The sequence below is a fragment of the Aythya marila genome, assembly GCF_965140915.1.
Source record: "Aythya marila genome assembly, chromosome: 13".
Taxonomy (NCBI): domain Eukaryota; kingdom Metazoa; phylum Chordata; class Aves; order Anseriformes; family Anatidae; genus Aythya; species Aythya marila.
The window spans coordinates 1417580-1438830 of record NC_139054.1 but is presented as its reverse complement, the minus strand read 5'-3'; the positions used below and the strand labels follow the sequence as shown (position 1 = coordinate 1438830).

Sequence of the window (21251 nt, the reverse complement as noted above, 5' to 3'; positions counted from 1 at the left end):
ACGTTGGAGGGCAGGGCAGGACCCCCCCTGCGGCTACTTATTTAAGTATCATTTAATTCTTAATTATTTAATTTCTTCCACAAAGTAGCGTGGATAGGGACACCTTCCTTCTCAAGAGCAAGGGGGCTGCAGGAACCCAGCCCCTCCTGGTGCCTGCCCAGCGCTGGGCTCAGCCCCGACGTTGCTCTGCAAACCACATGAGTTGTGGAAACGTGTGCCCAAATTAATATTAATAATAATATTAATAACAATTAGCATCCTGACCAACAGCTGCAGCTCCCAGCACCCGCCTACACTTTAGTGTCACCGTCTGCTGGCCTCTCCTTGGCTGCCTGCCCCGTTCTGGGATGGGGCACGAAGCCGCCCCCACTGCTGCCCCGCACAGCCCCGCACCCCGGCGGCTTCTGCCCCTTCCTCAGGAGGCAGCACGCGCCGTAGCCCAGGCACAGCAGGATGCTCAGCACCACCACCAGCACCGGCAGAGCCCCTTTGGGACGCGGGCAGGGCCCCCAGGGGTGGCTGCTGAGCGGGGCCGAGAAGTTGCCGCGGCGGTGGCGGTAGGCGCAGAGCGCCCGGTCCAGGTCGGGCAGGCGCACGCGTGCCGCCCGCAGCGCATCCAGCCAGCCCAGCCCGCAGCAGCTGAAAGGGTTCCCGGCCACCCACAGCACCCGCAGGCTGCGAGCCCAGCTCGCCACGGCCAGCTCGGCCAGCGCTGGCAGGTTGTTGTCTCGGACGTCCAGGCTTTCCAGCGGGGAGCAGAGAAGCCCCGCGGGCAAAAGGCTGAAGCGATTGCCCGACAGGTCCAAGGATTTGAGGGCGCCCAGGCAGGGCAGCTCCGCCAAGCCGTCCCCCATCTGGTTGCCCCGCAGCCAGAGCTGCTGCAGGGAGAGCTCCAGCCCCCCCAGGGCTGTCCTGGGCAGGGACAAGCCCCCGTTCTCTGACAGGTCCAGGGAGAGCAGCGAGGTCTGGTTGAAGGTGTAGGGCTGCAGCCGGGTGATGTTGTTCCTGGAGAGGCTGAGGTGCTTCAGCTGGGGGACGTTGGAGAAGGCGGTGCAGGGCTCTGCCCCCCGAGGGTCCCCTCCCGACGTCCCCCCACGGTCACCTCCCCGGCTCTCGCAGGGCTGGAGGCTGTTGGAGCCCAGGTCGATCGTCTCCAGCTGGGGCAGAAAATCAAAGAACCAAGGCGGCAAGGCGCGGAGGAGGTTGTCGTGGAGGTCCAGGGAGCGCACGGAGAGGGGCACGTTCCCCTGCAACGTGGCCACGCTGTCCCCTGCTGCGCCACCTGTAAGCGTCTCCCTCGTTATGTCCTGGAGACAATTCATGGCCACGCTGAGGTTGTGCAGAGAGCTCAGGCCACGGAAGAAAGCAAATGGGAAGAGCTGCAGCTGGTTATTGCTGAGATCCAAGTCGGCCACGCGGGTGAGGCCAGCCGCGGTGCCCGAGGACCCGTTAAACCTCCCCATCTCGTCGTAGTGCAGCGTGAGCGCTGCCGGGGGGCCTGAGCTCGGGGCCAGCGAGGCAATGAGGTTGTTGGAGAGGTTTAAGTGCGTGAGGTAATGCGCTCTGGGGAGCTCCGGAAAATAGAGGAGCCTGTTGTGGCTCAGGTCGAGCACCTGAAGCAGGTAGGGTTCCTCGCCCTCCTCCGACACGAAGAGCTCCAGCGCGTTGTGGCTCAGGTTTAAAACTCGCAGCTGCCTGAGGCTGAAGCTGGAGATGCAGTGGAGGGAATTGAAGGCCAGGTTGACCACCTCCAGCTCCTCCAGAGCCCCAAAGGCTCCCTCCTCGATTTCCATGATGTAGTTGTTGCTGAGGTTGAGCTCGCTCAGCCGCGGCGTGCTCCAGAAGATGCCCGCGGGCAGCCTCGTCATCCTGTTCCCGGACAGGTCCAGCTTCTGCAGCGTGGGGAGGCTGCTGAGGTACCAGCCCGCCACGTGGCTCTCCAGGTTGTTTGCCGACAGGTCCAGCACCTCGATGTTGCCGAGCAAGCCGAAGGCTGGCCCGTTAGCGAGGTAATTGCGGTCCAGGCGGTTGGAGCCCAGGAGGAGAGAGCGCAGCTGGGGGAGCTGAGCCAGGGCGGCCCCCGACACCGCCTCCAGCTGGTTGAAGCGCAGGTCCAGGTGCTCGAGCTGCCCGAACCCACTCATGTGGCTCTCCGACAGGTTTCGGATGAAGTTGTTGGAGAGCTCGAGGTACTTCACTCCTTGGCCGAGCTCCTCTGGAAACCTGTGCAGGCCGGCACCCTTGCACGACAGCTTCGTGGGGCTCTAGGGAGAAGCAGGAAAACCCATCAGCATGGGACAGGGCGCGCAAAGGCACCGCCAGCCAGGGGGTGTGCTCCTCTCCACGTGCCTGAGCGATGGGAAGATGAGCCCCGTTCCGTGTCCTACCCCCATTGGGAAGGGGCCAGGCCACCGAAAGCTGCTCAGGAGACAAGAAGCTTGTCTGCAGGGCCGAGGGCTGTCAGAGGGGAAGGGGGACGTAGCCTTTTGCTTTTGTGTTCGTGGACAGTGCAGTTTTCTGGTTTGTGGTGTCCTGTGATGGGGTGGCACTGAGCCAGTGGCCTGGCTCACCTGCTCCTGCCCTGGTGCAGGTTGGTGTCACCGATGGCACCGTTTTGGTGGCCCACACCCCTCGGGCTGCTGGCAGGCATCGGATGGCTTCTGCGGGTCGTCACCAACACCCCGAGCCCCAGCCCGCGGGGACAAGCGCTGTGCAGAAGGGAAGGAAAACCTCTGCCTGCTGCTGTCTGAGCAAGGAGAAGCCTCGGGGTCTGGTTGTCCTCCCAAGGAGCCCCGCAAGCACCATGGGTGAAAGGGCAGGGGCAGCACTGACAGTGCCAGAGCATCCCCGTCCCCTCCCTCTGAAGTGGTCCCCTCGGAGGGCATCGCCTCGGCAGAGCAGGGGGGCACTGCTCGAGGTGCCACCAGCACAGCAGGACGGAGAGCGGCTGGAAAGGGCCCGGGGCAAACAGGCTGGAAGGCAGGAGAGCCGAGGGGAGGACGAAGGTGGGAAGAGAGGGAAGGAAAAAGGAGACGGAGGCCGGCTGGGGACGGACGGGGGATTTGCGCTTGGAACCTGCCTGCGCTGTGCAGCGGGATGGGTGCTCGGGCCCAGCTCAGAGCCATCGGGGAGAGCTGGGGCTGCGACAGCCCTCGGAAAGAGCCTTACCTGCTGGCACGGCAGGGGCTTGGGCCTCCCCGCCCAGCCAGGCTGGGCTCCGAGGATGGCCGGGAGCAGGCAGAGCAGCAAGCATCGTGCCCCGGTGAGCCGGGCTCCCAGCTGGAGCATGGTGGGCTGCGGGCGCTGCCAGCCCTGCCCGCTGCGCCGGTGCTCTCCGGCGAGCCGGGCTCGCTATAAATAAGCCTCGGCGTGGGATGGGGGAAGGAGATAACGCGGGGGGTGTTCGCAGCTACGGAAGTGGGAGAAGAGAGACATACGACTACGGAGGGGAAAAACAGTGCACGAAGCCACAGGGAAGGGAAAGAGAAACCGCTGGAGCAGGGAGGCGGCAGGGCTGCGCAGGGGCTCAGGTGATCGACCGAAACTGCCGTGGAAATCAAGTGCCAGGGAGGAAAGCTGCTACCTGGGAAAGCCGGGGGTTGCTGCGGGGGTTCTCCTGCTCTTCTCCAGTTTCCTCTGCCCTGTGCCAGGGCTGGGCTGTGCCCAGACCCCAACAGCGGCCACCAGGACCCCTGGGACCCTCTGGGACACCAGGGCCGCAGCAGAACTCGGTGCCCAAAGGAGAAAATTCTCCTCCTGGCCCTACAGCCGGGGCTCCCCGGTGACACCTGTGTGCCCTGGGAACCAACCGCTGTGGCTTTCACTGCCCAGTCCCTGGGGCAGGGGGTGCCTGGCACAAAGCAGAGCCCTCAGAGGGGACCAGGGGTGATCACGGCCCCTGGCACTGTCAGCCCTTCCCCTGTCCCCAGCGGGATGCGCAGGGCTGGGCTCCTCCCTGCCATGTCCCCGCGTCCCCAGCAGGCCTGGAAAGGGGCGGCTGTGCCACCCAGGAGCCGTGGGGACACCTCCTGTGGCAGCTCCAGGCTGTGTCTGGGTCCCCAGAGCCGCACGCCACGGACACAGGTGTGCTCGTGGTGACATCTCCGTGTCCCTGTGCCACCTGGTGGTGACAGTCCCTGGGGACACAGGGCCGTGGCCATGTCCTGCTCACAGGGAACTCAAAGCGAGTTCTGCAAACTGGACTTTTGCTGCTTTTTTTGGCTCCAGGGGGCTGATTTCTTTCCATATGTAGGAACGCATCCGGGCTGCTGCCCAGCCTTAGCTGTTGCTCCAGAGGTAGAGCTGCTGCTCTGCTCCTAGCCGTGCCTGGCAGAATAATAAATGATATTAATAATAATATTTTCCCTATTTTTATATCTGTGCAACCCCTTACACCTAACGATGCAGCAGCCCGGCCTCCCCCGATGCTGCCCTGATGGAGGATGCGCTCCACCGCAGCCGGGGCCAAAGGCAGCTGCAGGAGAGCAGCCCTCGATTGCTCCCGGAGGGGATGGATGAGGCTCGCACATCTGTGCAGACGTGGGAGCAGCCTCCGACCTCTGGCTGAACCTGCACGGCCCCGGCCCCCAGCCAGCACCTCCCGGGGAACCCCAGCCCTCGCCCCGGCCACCGGGCACGGGCCCACGTAGCAGGCACGGTGGTGAAATCAGCTGAAAGTCCCTGATCGGAAGCAAGGGACTTCTGCAGAGAATCCCTGGGCACTCACATCCCGACCCCATGAACTCCCCGTGCTGAAGAAAACTCGGCACCCGAGGTCTCAGCAGTGGGGTGCGCGGGTGCTCGGGAGCCGAGATACAAGGCCACCCTAAGCCACGAACCCAAACCCAGAACAAAGCACCTTTTGTTTCCTCCTCCTCCTCGTGCTGCCTCTCATTTAGGGCATCATTCCAGGTGCCCTGCTCCCACAGAGGGTGATCCCCGAGCCGGGGCAGCAGCAGCCCTGGGCCGAGCCCCTCCGCACCCCCCAGCTGCCAGGCCGATAGAGTGCTGAGCACGGAGGAACAGCCAGAGGTCAGGAAAAAGCTTTATTTGCAAAGAAAATATTGACAATTTACATAAACTTACATCCTAATTTATATACATTATGTATATTTTATATACAGATAGTGTCTTGAATAAAGATGTCGAAGCACAAAACAGCATCAGGATATCTCTGTGCAGCTCAGACAGGTAACGGGCTGGGAGCTGGGTGTCTGTTCCCACAGCCCCTCTCCCATTACGCTTTTATTGGGGAGGTTGAGGAGAGGCTTCCTCCTACACCTGGACGTGATGCAGGCAGACATCAGGGGGGGATCGGGCTTGCAAATGGGTGCAGCAACTGAACACAGCTGCGCCTGGACAGGGGACAGCGTCTGGTCCGTGGGCCAGAGACATGGAACAAACCTGAGCAGCCGGCCCCGAGGTGGCTCAGCTCGCAGCCGGGGGCTGGCTGTGGCCAGCTGCCTTTTTGCTCCCGAGCTCTGAACTGACACCCCCGGGAGCGTGCTGCTTGCGGCATGTCCGCATTTCACAGAGCCACGGCAGATGCACACCTGGGAGCAGCTCCCACACGAACATCTGCCCCGTACCTTCGCAGACCGGGAGACGCAGCCTCTCCTCCGCTTTCCCCAAATGCCCGCGCTGGGACTTTTGGGGACAGTGAAGGGGGGCTCACGGCAGGCACACAGTAAGTCAGAGGGCCACGAGAGAGTGAGCGCCTTCACGGGGCTCTCTGCCCCCCTGATTGCCAGAAGAGGGGCTGCCCTAGCGGATGGAAGAAGGCCCAAGCGAATGTAGTTTGCTCATCTCTCTCCAAACACAGCCCAGGTGCCCTTTTCTCAGCACCAAGTGCTGGAAGGACACTGCCGAGTCCCCTGACGGGCTGGCAGGGGGCAGCAGTAAGCCCACAACTGCTTACCTGGGCGAGAAAGGTGCTGGAGGAAAGCACAGCCAGGTTTTTGTGGGCAGGGAGCCGTGCCCGAACACCTTTGCTGGAGAGAATCCTTCCTTGCAAAGGTGAACACAAGAACACACGAGCAGAGCCGGCTTCCCTATGGATTGTCTCTGCATAGAGGGTCTCGGGGGGGGGGGGAGAAGGGTTTTGAACGAATTAAATACCAATCAGCTGCTTGCTACATTTCTGCAAGTGGAGTCCAGCCAAGCACCGAGCAGCAGAGCTAAGGCACGGAGGTGAGAGCGAGCTAGTGCTGCCGAGGGGAGGCCAGCAGCGACTGCTGGGGGGGACCGCAGCGCTGCGCCACCGTCTCCAGCACGCCGATGTCGGTCTGTCCGTGAGGAGCTTCCTGCTCAGCCAGCCTAGGGATGGACACACATCGGAATGAGGAGACGTGAGAGGGAAAGGCTGGAGCGAGGCCCTGTTCCTGCTGGAGGTGGTTGGACTCTTCCACGCGCATCCTCCTCAAGCTCTTTTGCGCTGCTTCCAGCCCTTCCTGGCTCCGCTAATGGAAACCTGCAGAGGCACCGAGGCCGGTGGCGCAGAGAAGTGTCATACAGAAGAAGCTATGCTACAGCCTAGGCAACCTGCTCTGCAATACTTCATCAACGAGAACTTGTTGCTGGGTGGCCCAAGGGTTTCAAGTATAAAACACCCCCGGGGCTGCCGCAGGGCCGGCGATGCGGCGAGCGCTCGGAGCAGCGGTGAAGGTGGCTCTTGGCACGAAGGCCACCCGAAGCCAGGCACTCCCCGGTCTCTGAGCCCACGTCGTGGCGCTCAGGCTGTGGTGTAAGACCAGAAGCAGCCCCTAAAACCTTCCGCTGCTCGCGAGGAGGGAGGCAGGAATCGCTTCCCCGTGCCCCCCTCCCCGCTGCCCTGTGCACATGCCAAGGGGGAGCTTGGCGGCGCTGCCTGGGGTTTTTGCAGCAACAGGGGATTCTCCCTTTGCCTCCTCCTGCTCGCAGCCATCCTCAGAAGAGAATCACAGATCCTGCCAGTGGGGGACGAAGAATGCAAACTGCATCCATCGTGCTGTCCCGAGCCTTTTCATTATTTATGCTTGCCCCAAAGTCTTGCTGTTCAGACTGTATTCTACAGCAATTCTGTTAATGATTTGCTTAATGTTCTCACTATACACAGTTGTCCTGATTCATTCTTGTCAGAGGAACATGTCCTTCTTAATCCATTTTAAAGGAAATAAACCACAAAGACTAGTTAAGTGCCCCTAAGGCTCTTGCTCGTCCAACATGTTAAGGCTAGAAAGGAGGAGAACATATTGAAAAAGAAATAGCAGGCAATTTTTCATGCAGCTATTTTATAAACTGCACGCCTCCTGTGAATAGCGAGGCCGAAGCCAAAGCCGGGTGCCCCCAAGAAATATTTATCTCCCAATAACTGCAATAGTTGGCAAGTGAGATCACTCGCTACGGATCGGGAAAAGTGGCGGAGCTGAGAATGCCCCGGCCAGGGCGGCCGCACCGATGGCAACCCCACACCCTGCAGGTGAGCTCTGCTGCTGGCCAGGAGCTGAGCTGTATCACCCAAGGCATCAGTTTGGGACTTGCTCCCGGCCCTGCTATTCCTTTTGGCCATAGAGGCTGAAATTTTGCTGCCCTCTTGGCTTAATGAAACGTGCTCTGAGAAGCAACCCGGCTGCACCACCGAGCAAATGCCACCTCCAAACCCGAACCGAGGCACGGCACGAAGAGCAGCCAGCGGCCCAGCCCCGCGCCCAGCCCAAGCACATCTTATAGCTTTAGATCTCACCAGTTGAGGGGAGGTAACGGGAGAGAGTTGCTCAAGAAGCCAAAAGAAACAATAGCGTCCCAGCTACCCTATTAGTCACCAGAAATCGAGTTATGACTAGACTCAGCAGGGCTCAGAGAAAAGAAAAAGTGGTGACTTCATGCTGGACCAGACTTCTTAAATACACATTTTTGCTCGAGACTCCATCACCACTTATTAGAGCATTTTAGGTAGAAGAGTGCCAAAAGGAAAAGGGTGTGGGGAGGAAGGATAAAAACCACATCTAAGAGCAGGGCAGTTGCTATTAAAACAGAAAAAAAAAAAAAAAACCTTTCCTGTTTGAATATTTTATTCTTAAACATGACAAACTTCTTCAGAGTGTTTTCACAAGTACTTGTGTCTGCTCTACATGGCTCTGTGAAGCCTGTAGAAATGTGTTCTGGTTTGCAACACATTAATTAAAAAGACAAAAAAAAAAAAAAAAGAACCAAAAAACCAAACCAAAACAAAAACACAAATTGCTGTAACAGCAGCAGTACTTTAAGGCAGCCCCCATTAGGGCAGTGTACACCTCTGGGGCAATGGCAGGAGCTGAAAGTAGCAGAGGCTCTGGAACCGGGATCATCTTTATCTTTGGGACTTTGCAATTTCTGGAATGTAGAGGCAGCTTTCTCTGTGCTAAGCCTGCTCTGTTAAGTGTTTAGCTTCCTCTCAGACACACCGCTTTTGCAGCCTGCTTGCAAGCTCTTCGCCTTCCTCTCTCACGCTCCTGAGGATGAATGTAAACGCCACTGACTCTGTCCTATTCGCCTCCCATCGCAACATTCTGCCCTCCCAGTTGGAACCGGGAAGGCAGCAAAGCAGAAACCCCATTTCTTGCTCTCGTTAGCGGGCAGAAGCAGGAGTGAAGCCTAGGCAGGACCACTCTGACCGACGTCTGTCCTCTCCTGCTACTGCCTGGGATGCTCTTGCTAGTGCAACATAGAAGCAGAGACCCACATCACTCTCAACAAGCCTCATGTGAAGATCACAGAGCAGAATATCAGTGCAGTAATACTGGAAATACTGAGACAAGGCAGACACAACAGCCTTTCTTCCTCACAACGCTTTTTCAGCTAGCTTTTTGATCCAAGTCTCCATGCGAGTCACAGAAGACATTGTGCTTCCTGCATTCACATATAGGAATAAATAGCTCTGGATCAGTTTTCTTTATGGCCGGATTACAGAACCCCCTGAAATACTGATACACTTATGAACAGCAGCACTGTGCAGTTCTGTGAGTATCCTTGGATATGCCAAGTTCATCTAGGATGCTGGTGCATCTCCTAGGCGTATAGCCCCAAAGAAAGTTGTGTGCTTGCTCATGTTGATGGAGATGTCAGCATGGACCATTTTCACAGCAATCTTCTGCCTGGCTTTGAGGAGGCAGACCCCAGCTGTATAGCAGGTATTGAAGTTGGTCTTGCCGGTCTCAATACTCCGAGTGCATTGCAGAAAGGGTTTCTCATCCACCACCACCTCATAGCTGGCAAAATCTGTGAAGTTTATGTAGTATACCTGATGTGAAGCAGGAAGAAGAAAGACTGTTAGGCAGTGTATTTGTGCACCAGGAAGAAGTCCACATTCCTCTCAAGGCATACGCGTGGTCCCTCTGCTAACGATCCCTTCCTTGGCCCCTGGCCACCCATGCTCACAGGAGGTTGGCTCGTTCAGGCAGAAAGACCCTCAAGCCAACAAAACGTAAGGAAACTTCGTATTTCACTTCACACTAACAGTACAAGCATGCAAGCGTCTGCAAATCCAAGTATCTTTATGGCCCAGCTAGGAATCCTCTCGTTAGCCCCTGCTCATTAAAGGAAACATTACAAACCTGTGCAGGCTGAGTTACCACGACCTGAGAACAAACCTATCTGCTACAAACAGCTTTTCATCCAACAAACAGACAAAGATTTTAACTGAAGTCCTCTGTCACTTACCTGGCAAGTCCTGCTTTCTGGATCCCATGAGCCTCCTTTAGTGTTGACATCAAAATGCCCTAAGATGACTGGGAGCTGCCTTCTTTGTAACTGGACTTGAGGCGCTTTCAAAGGCACAAGCTATTACAGGGAAGACACTCTCCCAGCCTCCGCAGCTTGGAGGGGGATGACCTTAGGGTATTTGTACTGATTTAACTCCTGGATTGAGTGGCTAAGTCCCCATGACTGTGACTTGCTCAGTTCCTTAACCATCTCCCACGTGCTGCTTCTGAAGAACTGCGAGATGCCTGAGCAAGACCCGCACAAGGAGCAGTCTGTCCCAGGGAGCCGCTTCTTCCCGAAGGAAACTATTCCTTTTTGGATGCATCTGCTAGTTCTTCTTAGCCTATCTGCTGTGACCACAGAAGCTAAATGAGGCCGAGTCCCCTTTTTTCTCCTCGATGGGCTACAAATGACAAAAGCTTCAGAGGCCCAGCGTTATGGCCAGCAATCAGCATGAAGTGCTAGGGGAACAATTCTATTTCAGCCCATGTAGAGTTATTTTTCCTGCCCCCATCCAAGCCAATGCATGAGCAGCTCCATGGAAGAGCCCTGCCTCACCTGACGTCCACAGCCCATTTTATCACACCTGGTACAGTCAGTGGGCCTGCTAGCTGCATATAGGCAAATCCTGATCAGGAGATTGGAGGGGCTAAGATCTGTGCCAGAACTGGACAGATTTCCAGCCCGCAGGTGACCGGACACCGTGCCTGCTCTAGAAGGCTGGGCTGAGCATGGCAGCTCACACCCCTGCAGCTTAGAAGCTGCTCAGAAACTTGCAGAAGACTGGGAGCACTGCGCTAAATGACAGTACGCCTCCTGCAATTATTTTTTTCCGAATGAGGAAAGGAAATTATGTTTTACTTCCTGTATCCTAAATCCTAATATGAATTATTTTGTTCAGTACTTTCTACCTAGGCAGCTCTGCACGTCCATCGCTGGTACCAGCTAAAGCAGCAGCTGAGCCATCCTGCTGCACCACAAGGCTGCTGGCACATCGTGTCCCTCTGAAGCTACACGAAGAACGTGGAGGCAAAATGGAATTACCTGGGCTGGAGGTTGGCCAGGCCACCCGGGCTGGGAGTCCTACGCTTACAGAGAGCGACACGGTTTCTCAATGATCACAAGTTGTCGGGGTTTTGGTATTACATCCCTCTTAAAGCGCAGAGCCCAGCTTCCTGCTGGGACTCTTGCTCTGCAATACGGTTTAGATTTGCTGCTGACTGCCTGCGCAGGCAGTATGGTGGGGGAACAAGTCATCGGTGGCATATGGGATTTGGTGGGGCGCCTGCGCGCGTGTCGCAGTAACTAATCTCTTGCAGCTGGTGTCATGGCGAGACGTCTGACCTCGCACTTCCAAACTCTAACTTCTTCCTCCGACACACATCTCCTAGAGCATGAAGTGGTTAAAGGTACATACAAGTTCTTGGCATTTGCTAGTTGTCTGGAGCCCTCTCGTGGTTCATGCAAGGCTTCCATTGGAACACAAGAATAGGAGTTAGGCCTAGGACCGTACTCACTTCTACCTGACTATAGATGAAGTATGTGCCGTCCACCAGTACCTCCAGCTCCCCACTGCGGGCATGCAGCTTAAACACCTTGGGGTTCATAGTGATGCGAGACCAGTCATTGAGGACTCCACCTGAAAGATCTCAGTATGAGAAAATGGCAGTCACTCAGTACCCGTCAGGATGAAAAGCGCGGGAGCACAGAAATACAGTGACATTGCAAGCTTTCATACACAACGACACAGACCCACGTTCAAAAGTCAAGTAACTTGGCGAGAAAACCCCAGAACTAAGGGCTTTGCTGTGCTAGTTTTGACTCCTTCCCATGGCGCTAGCTCTGATTACACCAGCACTCGCTGCTGTCTGAATGGGACACCCACATCACGCAGCGTGCAGGATGAGTGATTTCCATCTCTGCTTATCCTTGTCAGGAGCAGCTCTTCTCAGCCCTGAATCAGCACCTGGCCTTTTGTACTACACTGCATTCAGCCCCAGCATCGGATGCAGACGAGCTCATCTTCTCCCAAGGCTAAGGTGAGCCTATTATCGTACCTGAGTGTTTCCCAGCCCTGACAAAATGTTCTCATCAGGACTACGTGCTGTCATCCCCACTGCACAGCAAGGACACTGGCACATGGAAAGCCGTGCCAGTACTTTAATGTATTTGCTGTGTTTTCCAAACTCATCTCCGAGGCCAGGGGCTGGTTTTTGACACTCTGCATGCTCAGCCACAGAGCACAAACAGCTTCTGGTAGCTGTGGTTACAGCAGCCCTTCTGCAGCCCAGACCCCAGGCGCCTCTCGAGGTTTTGGCCCTTTGCTGCTGGTGACTTCCCTGGTATCGTGGAAGAAACTCTGCAGAAGGGAAGCATCAGAATCCAGCTCTCCAGGCAAGATTTCCAACTGACATTACCCAGCCAGAAGACTATTAAATCTCCTCGACTTCCCTTCTCTTTATTCATTCCCCTCCCCACACCTCTCTACCCAGTTTCCACACTAAACAAAGCAAAACTTGCACAGTGTGCTGCAGATGGGAGCTTCCTTGAGGATGACAGCAAGGCCGGGATGAGAACAATGATTCCTGTCCTTGTGGGAATTGGACTAAATGTGGCAAATCTGCCTGCCCCACTCAGTGCTGCTGAGCACGAAGACACAGCCTTCACCTTCATTTTAAGCCCTGGGATCTTCCCATGAAGAAAACCGGTCCTTGCAGCAAAATAAATCAAAGTATAATGGAAAAAATGGTGTGCAACTATGGCCTGAAATAGTCTCTCAGGACATGCATGTGCACGGAGGCCAATTTAGGGTAGCACGATGGATTTTAATTCTGATATCCCTTGACTTCAACATTCTTGACTTTGTAACTGGCATTGTTTTAACGACTGCTTTGTGATTGCATTTCCTAGATTTTAAAAAAAGTCAAACCAACAATGAGGCATGATATGGCACCACGGCACACCACATGGACCTATACTGGGGTCCTCAGCACAGTTAGGGGTTTACAGACCGACCACCCAGGCCTGTGGGATAACCGACACCAGCAGACCTCTGTTCCCTGCATGGGCACGTCCCAAGGCCACGCTGCTACGTGCCGAGGACAGCACCAAGTCTGTAGGTTTTATCAAACACAACTCTCTTTCCTCCCAGTCTTCGTCTGCGTTTCTGCTCCCTGCCCCTAGCTGCAAGCCCGGCAGGCTGCGGCTTCTGCTGACTGTCAGCTGGACAGCATTAATGCCTGAGTGCCCAGGGAAGGCAGGCTCGGAGCTGGGGATTGTTCCCGAGCAGCAGGGAAGGACAGTTACAGGGTAATTCCCACTCTTAGAGAGTAGCGTACACTCTGTAAACATACACGCTTCCCATTAATAACGGGATAATTACTTTCTGCACATAAGCAAAACAGCATCTTTTCCCTCGTGCTGTTGTTAGAAACGGCCGATTTCCTTTTTTTTTTTTTTTTTTTTTTGGGAGCTTTCCCCCGCCCTGCCGTAGCATTCAGCTGGAAGGACGCTTCCCTAACCGTGAGAAATGTCGGCTCACGCCTGGTGGAAGAGATAAACCGAGCCTTTCAAGGGGAAACCTGGCCAGCCCTCAGCGTCCCAGGCGCGGTGCGGGATTTGGTGAGCACGGGTCCTGCAGCCCTGTCCCCAGGGCTCCCCGGGGTCCGGGCAGGGGACGAGCCAGCTCCCCTCCAGCACAGCGAGACATCGCCAGCCGAGAGACAGCGGCTAATGAATGAGACCCAGCTGTTGGCAAGAGGAGCAGAAACCCGAGCAGAAATCGGAGAGGGATTCGGGGAGGAAGGAGGAGAGCAGAGAACTGCTGGTGGATGTGGGATGGCTCGGCAGGAGCTGGGCTGAGTTACAGATGATGGGGGGGATGCTCAGGGGGACGGGGAGCTGCAGGGTGTGCTTGCCTGCAGTGGGGCAAGGCAGGAGGAGCTCGCAGCTGTGTGTGTCTCTGTGTCCCCGCAGCTCCCTCTGGAGCTGCGCTTTCCCCTGAAATATATTCTTGGGGAAATGGGGAAAAACGCAGGCTAATGGGGTTTCGACAGGAAAAGGATATACTGCTGGCTTAAAATAGAAAACAAGAACAACAAAATGGAGTGGGAAAGAAGGCTGGCCGGTCAAGGGGCTGAGGAAAAATGATTTCACAACAGGTGGGAGGAGGCACACTGTACCTGGGGGCCAAGGGGGAGCGAGACCCAGTGGGGCTGGAGTTCTGGGAGAACAGAGACAAACTGGGAGGTCTGAGCACAAAAGAAATGGGGACGGACACTGAGCAGAAAGCTCCTCTGCAGTGTCTGGGCACTGGGAGTCAGGCTGTCACGGTCAGCAATCGATGCCCCCTGTCACAGGGTGCTCTTAGATCCAGGTATGTGCCTGGGGCTGCAGGGCAGGTTCAGTAAGTGCCAATATCATGAGATCCTTACCATTCTTCACTTGGATTGCTGAGCCTTGGCCTTGAAGGTGGACCACAGCTGGCTGCAAAGAGATTACAGGGGTTTAAAGGGGGTCAGAAACACTGCGTCATCTTACAGTAACCTGACATGGCTTCACGCCTTTGCTGACTGCTATATGACAGCACTCTGAGATCATTACTGCTTTTCATAAACAAACACAAAAAAGAAGATGGGAGCAGCTGAGAACAACATGCTCAAGTACTGGCCAAGAAGTGAGAAGCCCAAGCCAGATTAACACGGCTTGCTCTTGAGCAATGAGAAAAGAGAGCTCAGTCGGTCATTTTGTGGAGCTCTGATTTAGCACAGAGGGGAAGGGGTGGGTTCTGCATTTCGGCAAACAACCGGTAACTTGAAAGAAAATCAACCAACCTGGATGTCTCTGGAGCCTGCCTTGTCTGTGGCACCTGCAAAACGCAATTTCACATCATTGCAGAGTTATGCTTGAAGGAGCTGCAGTAAATATTCCTCTAGAGAAAACTCCTCGTACCCCATAACAAACATTCAAGACCCGTTTATAGCAGGAGGAGGATGTTAACAGCTATCCGGGGTATGGCTTCATGTTAGAAAGTATGCAAGCAAGGAAAAGCCTCATCCCACTTCTTTCCTGTTTCATTCCTGCATTTCTGCCTATCATCATCACAATGCCCCAACGTTATTCAACCAGTTTCCACTAGAAGGAAAAATTGCACAACCATTTGCTGATCAGTAGTGGTAATAAAGACTCTTGGCTGCAAAGATTACAAGTCTGACTCGGCAGTAACGCAGGTCATTCACTGCATTCAAGCTCCATGCTGAAATCTCTTTTCTCCGAGAGCCAAATCTCTGTTAAAGAGGAGATGCTTGTGGGCAGCACTCTCGAGTGCTAAGGACCTCATGCTGCTGCTGGCCTGTGCTTCAGCAATTTCTGAGACATAAACTGAAAAGTCAACCGAGTTTTCCTTTGAGAGCCATGCAAGCCATAGGGTGACAGCCCTGATTTCTCTGAAGAAGCATTTTTTAATACCAGACTGTTCATGTGCGTAGCACAAACAACAGCGATGTGAGCTTCCACTAACACGCATTTTAAAGAGTAATTACAGCCAGGGATTTTTACAAAATAACTGGCACAAGACTCCACGGAGGAATAATATCATGCACAAAGCAAAACACAACCAAGACTGCAGGAGAAAAACACATTTTCATCTGACTTGTATGGCAAACCCTGTGTGACTTGGTTTCTCGTTTTGGTGCCCGTGTTAAGCAGCACCTCCCTGGTCTGGATGCAGAAATGGGGTTTGTGTCAGGAATGGAGGCAGAGGGGGCACCCATGGGGACGAGCGGTTACCTGAGGGGCCCTGCAGCCCAGGGGGTCCCTGAGGGCCCGGCGGGCCGGGGGGTCCGGGGGGTCCCATGACGGTGGTGCCGGGAATCCCGGGGATGCCAGGAATGCCGGGGGGGCCCTGGGGGCCAGGAGGGCCGGGTGGCCCCTGGGGTCCGTTGGGCCCTGGAGGACCGGCCTTTTTACCTGAAAAAAAAACAAAACAAGGCCAAACGTCAGCGTTTCCCACTTCAGCCCCGACAAGGAGGAGCACCCGGCCGGATGGGCCACAGAGGCAACCCTGGAAACATTCTGCAATTTCTTGCTTTTACAATGAAAATAGAGTTTTGAGGTAGAACAGCTGCAACCTTTCTCACCTGCTGTACGCGTGTGCCTTCATAGCTAAATCTTTAACAGCAGCAGCAGCCTGAGGGACGTGGCCGGGCGCCACCACATCTCCTGGCCCAGGGACTCCTCCAGAGGGCAGTTCGGAGCCGAGCTGCAGCTCCCACTCTCGCCCCTTCCCTCCCCGCAGCATCCCGGTGCTGAACACTGCAGGAAGCACCAAGATGCTCAGTGCCTCAAAAAATCTCAGTGTCCAGTCTGGGCTTTGGCAGGGCTTGCTGAACCCCGAGGAGGAAAGCACCAAAGAGCTGCTGCGTTCCTTGAGCACCTTGCAGCAGGCACAAGGACAAAGGATGGGGAAAGAAAGTGCAACGATGCAAGGAGACTGCAAGGAGACACAAAGACTCTGATCAGGCACGCACGCAGTGGACCGAAGTAAGGTCTGCAGGGAAAACCTGACCTGTGATTTCCTGATTTTCCAGATCCCTGTGAGAAACTGTGGTCTTTTGACGTAGTTTTTGGAGTGCGATTTTCTAACAGCTTTGATGCCAAAGAGCTTTACTAACATGGCAAAGCCGTTTCATCAACTGCTGCAACAAAGTCTGCTACAGCACAGCACGAAACCATTTTTTAGACAACAGCAAGGATAGAAAATTAAGACTATGGGTATGGTTTCTGCATACATTTAGGTACTTGTTTCTCTACTAACTATGCGTCGCTGTGGTGGGACAAAACCACAAGACATGAACTTTGTGCAGAACTGGAAGGATCCAATCTGCTGCACTGTGGCCACCAGCCATGGCCAAGGGTCAGCCGTGCTGCCCAGTCGCAGTGTGCCACACGGTCCCTTCCCGTGTCACCTGCCCCAGCACCCAGCTGCTTCTTTCAGCACTGCCACGGGGCCCGGGCTCAATCAGCTGCACGGGATCGACCTCCAGCCCTGCTTTTTGTTTCTAGGTATAAAGGAAGCAGAATGCTGTCGGGTGCTTTGTTTAAAGTAGAAAGCTACTTCAAGCTAAATACTCCTAATTAAAATAATATTGCGGTAACACTGGTATCCTACAAAAACAGGGCAAAGGCTTAAGGGGACAAATTGTTACCTGCAGCGGTTTTGCCCAGATTAGCAGAGGTGCCTTCGAATCTGAGCTGGCCCCAAGCCAGGCTGCCTCTAATCCAGCAATTCTCCGCCTCCTCCTCAGGATAATGACAGGTCTTGGAAATCCTCAGCTTGAATCCAATCCCTTACCTATTTCCCCTGCAGCACACTTAATGAATTCTTTTCATCCACGCCCCCTTCCATCTAGACAATCCCAACGCAGGATCACAGGCACTAAGGCAGGAATCCCGCGGCTGTCTCTCCTTGCTTTCCTTCCCAAGAGGGACACACATTACAGCTGTTTTAACTAATCTGTCTCAGAAATCTGGTCTGCGACTAAATTAGCTGCTAGTTTAGCAGTAAAACAATTGCACATAATTCTGAAGCCGCACAGGGACACTTATTTTTCTATGCATTCTTGCTCCTTCAAGTAATTTCAACTTCTTCTCTGTATTAATGCAATCCTGCCTGTTAAAGTCACAAGGCAAAAAATAGTTCTGGGAGCGGATAAAGCTCGATTCATCTTCCCACTGAGGGGACCATTCATGGCCGAGCTGTGGTGCAAAACAAGCTGTGCGCCAGGAAGCTGGGAAAGCCTGCAGACGCTTTTAGGAGGATATGTGGGGAATGAGATGCCATTGCTTCCTCTTTCTTTTCACTTTTTTTTTTTTTTTTAAGAGCCACTTATTGGGGCAGAATACGAGAAGTCCTCGTTCCCAGGAGTCCTGTGCACCGTGGGGTCTGTGCCGGGTGCTCCCATCAGGCAGGGGAAACCATCTCACAGCCGAAACCAGCTCTCAAAACCCAGCTCCTGAGAGCACTCAGCGTTTAACAACGAGCACAAAGTCGAAGCTTTGGGCCAGGCAGGCAGCACGTGGCTCTCGCACAGCACACGAGGCCTCGTGCAGAGCTGCCGTACTTCTTGGGTCTGCAGAGGTTTGAGAACGTCCCGTGGCACTCCCCAGCTCCATGCAGCTCTCCTCCTTCACCCCCAAGCCAACTGAACCAAGCACCATCAGTATGCTTTCCTTAATTGTCATTTGCTAAACAATAAGCTCTAATTCTTTTTTAAAAAAAAGTGACAATACCATAAAACTGAAATATTTTATACAGCACTACAGCTGTATGTAATACAGCTCCACGAGATCCCTCAGCCACCCAAAACTGCTACGAACACCACAGGCACCATTTGTTATTAGTTCAGCTGACTGAGCGCGGGTTTAGGGTTTCAGAGTTTTGTTAGGACAAGCTTTCTGAACATAAAATTTTATGCTGCTTCGGAGGGTAAATACAAGCGAAGCTTCCGACTGCGGCCGGTCCCGACCTCTCAGCCATAAATTGCGAGGCCGCATGCGAGGAGCACCGAGGTGAGGCTGTGGGGTCGTAGCAGCACGTGCAGCCAGGTTTCTGCTGGAAGCCCCTGGGTAACAGAGCAGCAGCCGTGAGCGCCGTGTGGTTCAGAGACAGCACGTCTGGGGGAGCCCCTGAGTTGCACACAGCCGATGCCTTTCCTGCAACCTGCGGCAGGGGAGCGCGCACCGTGGGGTTCGAAACACTCCCAGGAGTGTTTTGATCATTACAAGGAGCAAGAACAGGCAATTGGATTCTGCTTCCCTAAAATCGGGGCTGTTGCATATTTTTGAGAGTAAGTCTATAAAGCAACTCAGATCCTTTGGCTCGCTTAAGTTCCTGGTAGCAAACAAATATATTATGCCCATTAAATGTTCTCAAGGAGTCCCACACAAGAAGAGATGGCGTCAGACACGCCACGAAACACAGGGCTGCGTGCTGAAAACCCGAGTCACAGAATCTCACCAGTGTGCATTTTACAAAATAATCAGTTATGTATTGCAAACAGCTTGAGGAACGTGGCAAGAAAGTCAGACAGGATACCTGCGGGCTGACCAACGCTCAGCATGGAAACAAGGCAACACTCATGAGTTTAATGCACAAGCAGAAGCTGCAGGGTATATTCACATTTCGGTTGGTGAGTTGGAAGTAGACACCAACCTGCAGCAAGATCCATGGCAGAAGAGAGAAGAAAACTAAAGCTGCTCCAGCAAAGATGGCTGTGCTACCAGCACGCAGCTCGCCATCGCTGGTACACGACAGCTCCACTATTTAATTACGGCACCTTTGGAATTACTCCTATACAGTGCAATTAACTTCCCTCAGCTCTTAAAGACGGCTTCAATAAATATCTGTAACCCCTCGCTGCTGCTGCTGGGGAATGCAATCCTGCCGTAGCAGTAAGGGCTTGTAGGAGCAGCACACAGCCTGTTTTATCAACACACGCTGCGTTAATCCTCGCTATTTGCTGAGGGCTGAACGCCTCATTGCTTTTCTCATTCGTATTGGTTAAAGAGAATTCATAGCTGGGGCAGTCTTACACAGGCACAGCAAGGGGCCATTGAAGTAAAATTAAATTAAAACTCAAACTTACCCTTTTTCTTGTTTTTAACTGAACTTGGACCTGCAAAGGAAAAAAAAAAAAGAAAACTTGAGACTCGGTGATCATTTCATCTTACATAACCTCCCCCATCAATAACCACTTAGCAAGAAGGGTGTCGCTGCGATGCTGGAGCAAAATTGGTGAGAAAACCAGTAAGACAAAGATGTAGAGCTTTTTGCTTCTCACCAGATATTTTATTCAGATTCCATCTTACTTCCAGCTCGGCTGCGATGCTGCTCAGATCTCTGCACAGAGATTTGCTGTACATGGCCAGTGAAGTTGCCAATACCAGTACTGCACTCCAAGCTTTCAGACAGCAGAAACCCTCAGACTTAGCAGAACCCATTTCTGAATGTGACCCATACACAGCACATTATTTGATTATTTTTCAAGCAGACAATGGACGCATTTATAGCCCGTGCAGCAGCACACGGACTGTCCCCGTACTTCAGACACAGTGGACACCTGGCAGGGAGAGTCAGTCCCAAGGGCCCCTGAGGTGCCAGGACGGAGCCCGTCGCAGCCACATCCAGGTCTGGCCATTCAGGGCCCTGAAAATTCCCCTGAACTCCACCTACACCTGCAGTTGGGAAGCTGCAAAACCAGCAGAGAGCAGGTTTGCTAAAACCACGCTAGCTTGAAGTCACACAGATTAAAATTTAAAATTGGCACATTGAACTTCCCGATGAGGACAGGTTAGAAGAAAGGTAACAGGGCTCAGAGCTCAGCTGAAAGCAGTGGCCCAAGTACTTGCAAACAGTGTTGTTTAAAAAAAATAAATATATGATTTAAAAAAGAAGCAAATAATTACTATAAACTGTTAATCAATGGGAATACAAACCTCCCTAGCAAGAAGTGGAAATATTTATAGGTAAGCTGAGAAACTACATGATGCCTTGAGCAGAAGTTGAAGTGTGAAACATGTTCCACTGCTTCCTTGAAAATTAATCATGTGATGGAAATAAACTGCAAGAATCCCCAAATACTTGCTCACAATTTGTCAGTCAAATCCCTAAATGCACCAAAGACTGAACTCACCTTTAGCTAAAAGAAATGTGTACAATACTCTGATTTGCACCTCTTTTCCGGTTTCAACATAGATGTGAAAAGTTCAATTTTTAATTTCTGTTCAGGCCAATAGCTAATTAGACCCGGGAAGGCAAAAAATTAATGCCCCAGCCACGTCCAGCTCCAGTCCCTGGTGTGCTCGTACCTGCTGGGAAAGGGGCACCTGTGCTGGGGACACAAGCATCCCAGCACCGAGTGCTGAGCAAGCCCAGCTGTGGGTGAAGGAACTGCATAACTTCTAGGAATGGACGGCAGCGAGGCTGCTTCGAGTCAGCAGTGGTAGGGAAAGCCAAACTGCAAACAAGCACAGAAGTGCCATGTTCCCTAAGTAGGAGACAGATGAGAGAAGGACCAGAGAAGTACCCAGTAACCTCATTCCTGCCTTTCCAGCAGGAATATTCGATTATGATGTTGGATCATGGGAAATTTATGCTGTTATCTATTTTATTACCTCTACTTATTTACTGTTTGTTATTATTTTTTTATTTTTAAACTAATTCTTACGTTCGGAATATTAAGAATCATGAAGATAGAAACCCGTGTATTGTCCTGCAATGCCCGTACCAGCATCCTGCTGGGAAGAAACGCTGAAGCCAACCATCAGGACCAACTGTACAATCTGTCATGTTCTGCAAACACCGATGGGTTTCTCTGCCCCTTCTGAGCTCTGAAACTTCCCGCGATGCAGAACTCGCCACGACCCCGCTGGCGATCCCTGCGGGCACCAGCTAGTTAATAACATTTTCAGTGAAACGAAAAAAACTGTCTGGGGACATCATTTAAAATAAAACAACGCAGCAAGCGAAATGCAAG

At 53.6% G+C, this 21251-nt stretch overlaps 2 protein-coding genes across 2 annotated transcripts in view; both read right to left on the bottom strand.

Annotated features, from left to right (window-relative positions):
* Window positions 1–290: 290 nt before the first annotated feature.
* Window positions 291–3288, bottom strand: LOC309883199 (transforming growth factor beta activator LRRC32-like; the record flags this gene model as incomplete). Its single annotated transcript, XM_082771098.1, has 2 exons — window positions 291–2264; window positions 3169–3288. The coding sequence occupies 2 exons, from the start codon at window positions 3286–3288 to the stop codon at window positions 291–293; spliced, it is 2094 nt and encodes a 697-aa protein (XP_082627224.1).
* A 3043-nt stretch (window positions 3289–6331) lies between these two features.
* The window catches only part of EDA (ectodysplasin A), a gene marked incomplete at its 5' end in the record, with an annotated part of 72292 nt that continues 57372 nt past the window's right edge, over window positions 6332–21251 (bottom strand). The window contains 6 exons of the mRNA XM_082771097.1: window positions 6332–9256; window positions 11235–11365; window positions 14151–14202; window positions 14550–14584; window positions 15505–15684; window positions 19362–19391. Coding sequence (XP_082627223.1) covers window positions 9005–9256; window positions 11235–11365; window positions 14151–14202; window positions 14550–14584; window positions 15505–15684; window positions 19362–19391 — 680 coding nt within the window. The 3' untranslated portion in view covers window positions 6332–9004. The remainder of the gene's footprint in view (window positions 9257–11234; window positions 11366–14150; window positions 14203–14549; window positions 14585–15504; window positions 15685–19361; window positions 19392–21251) is intronic.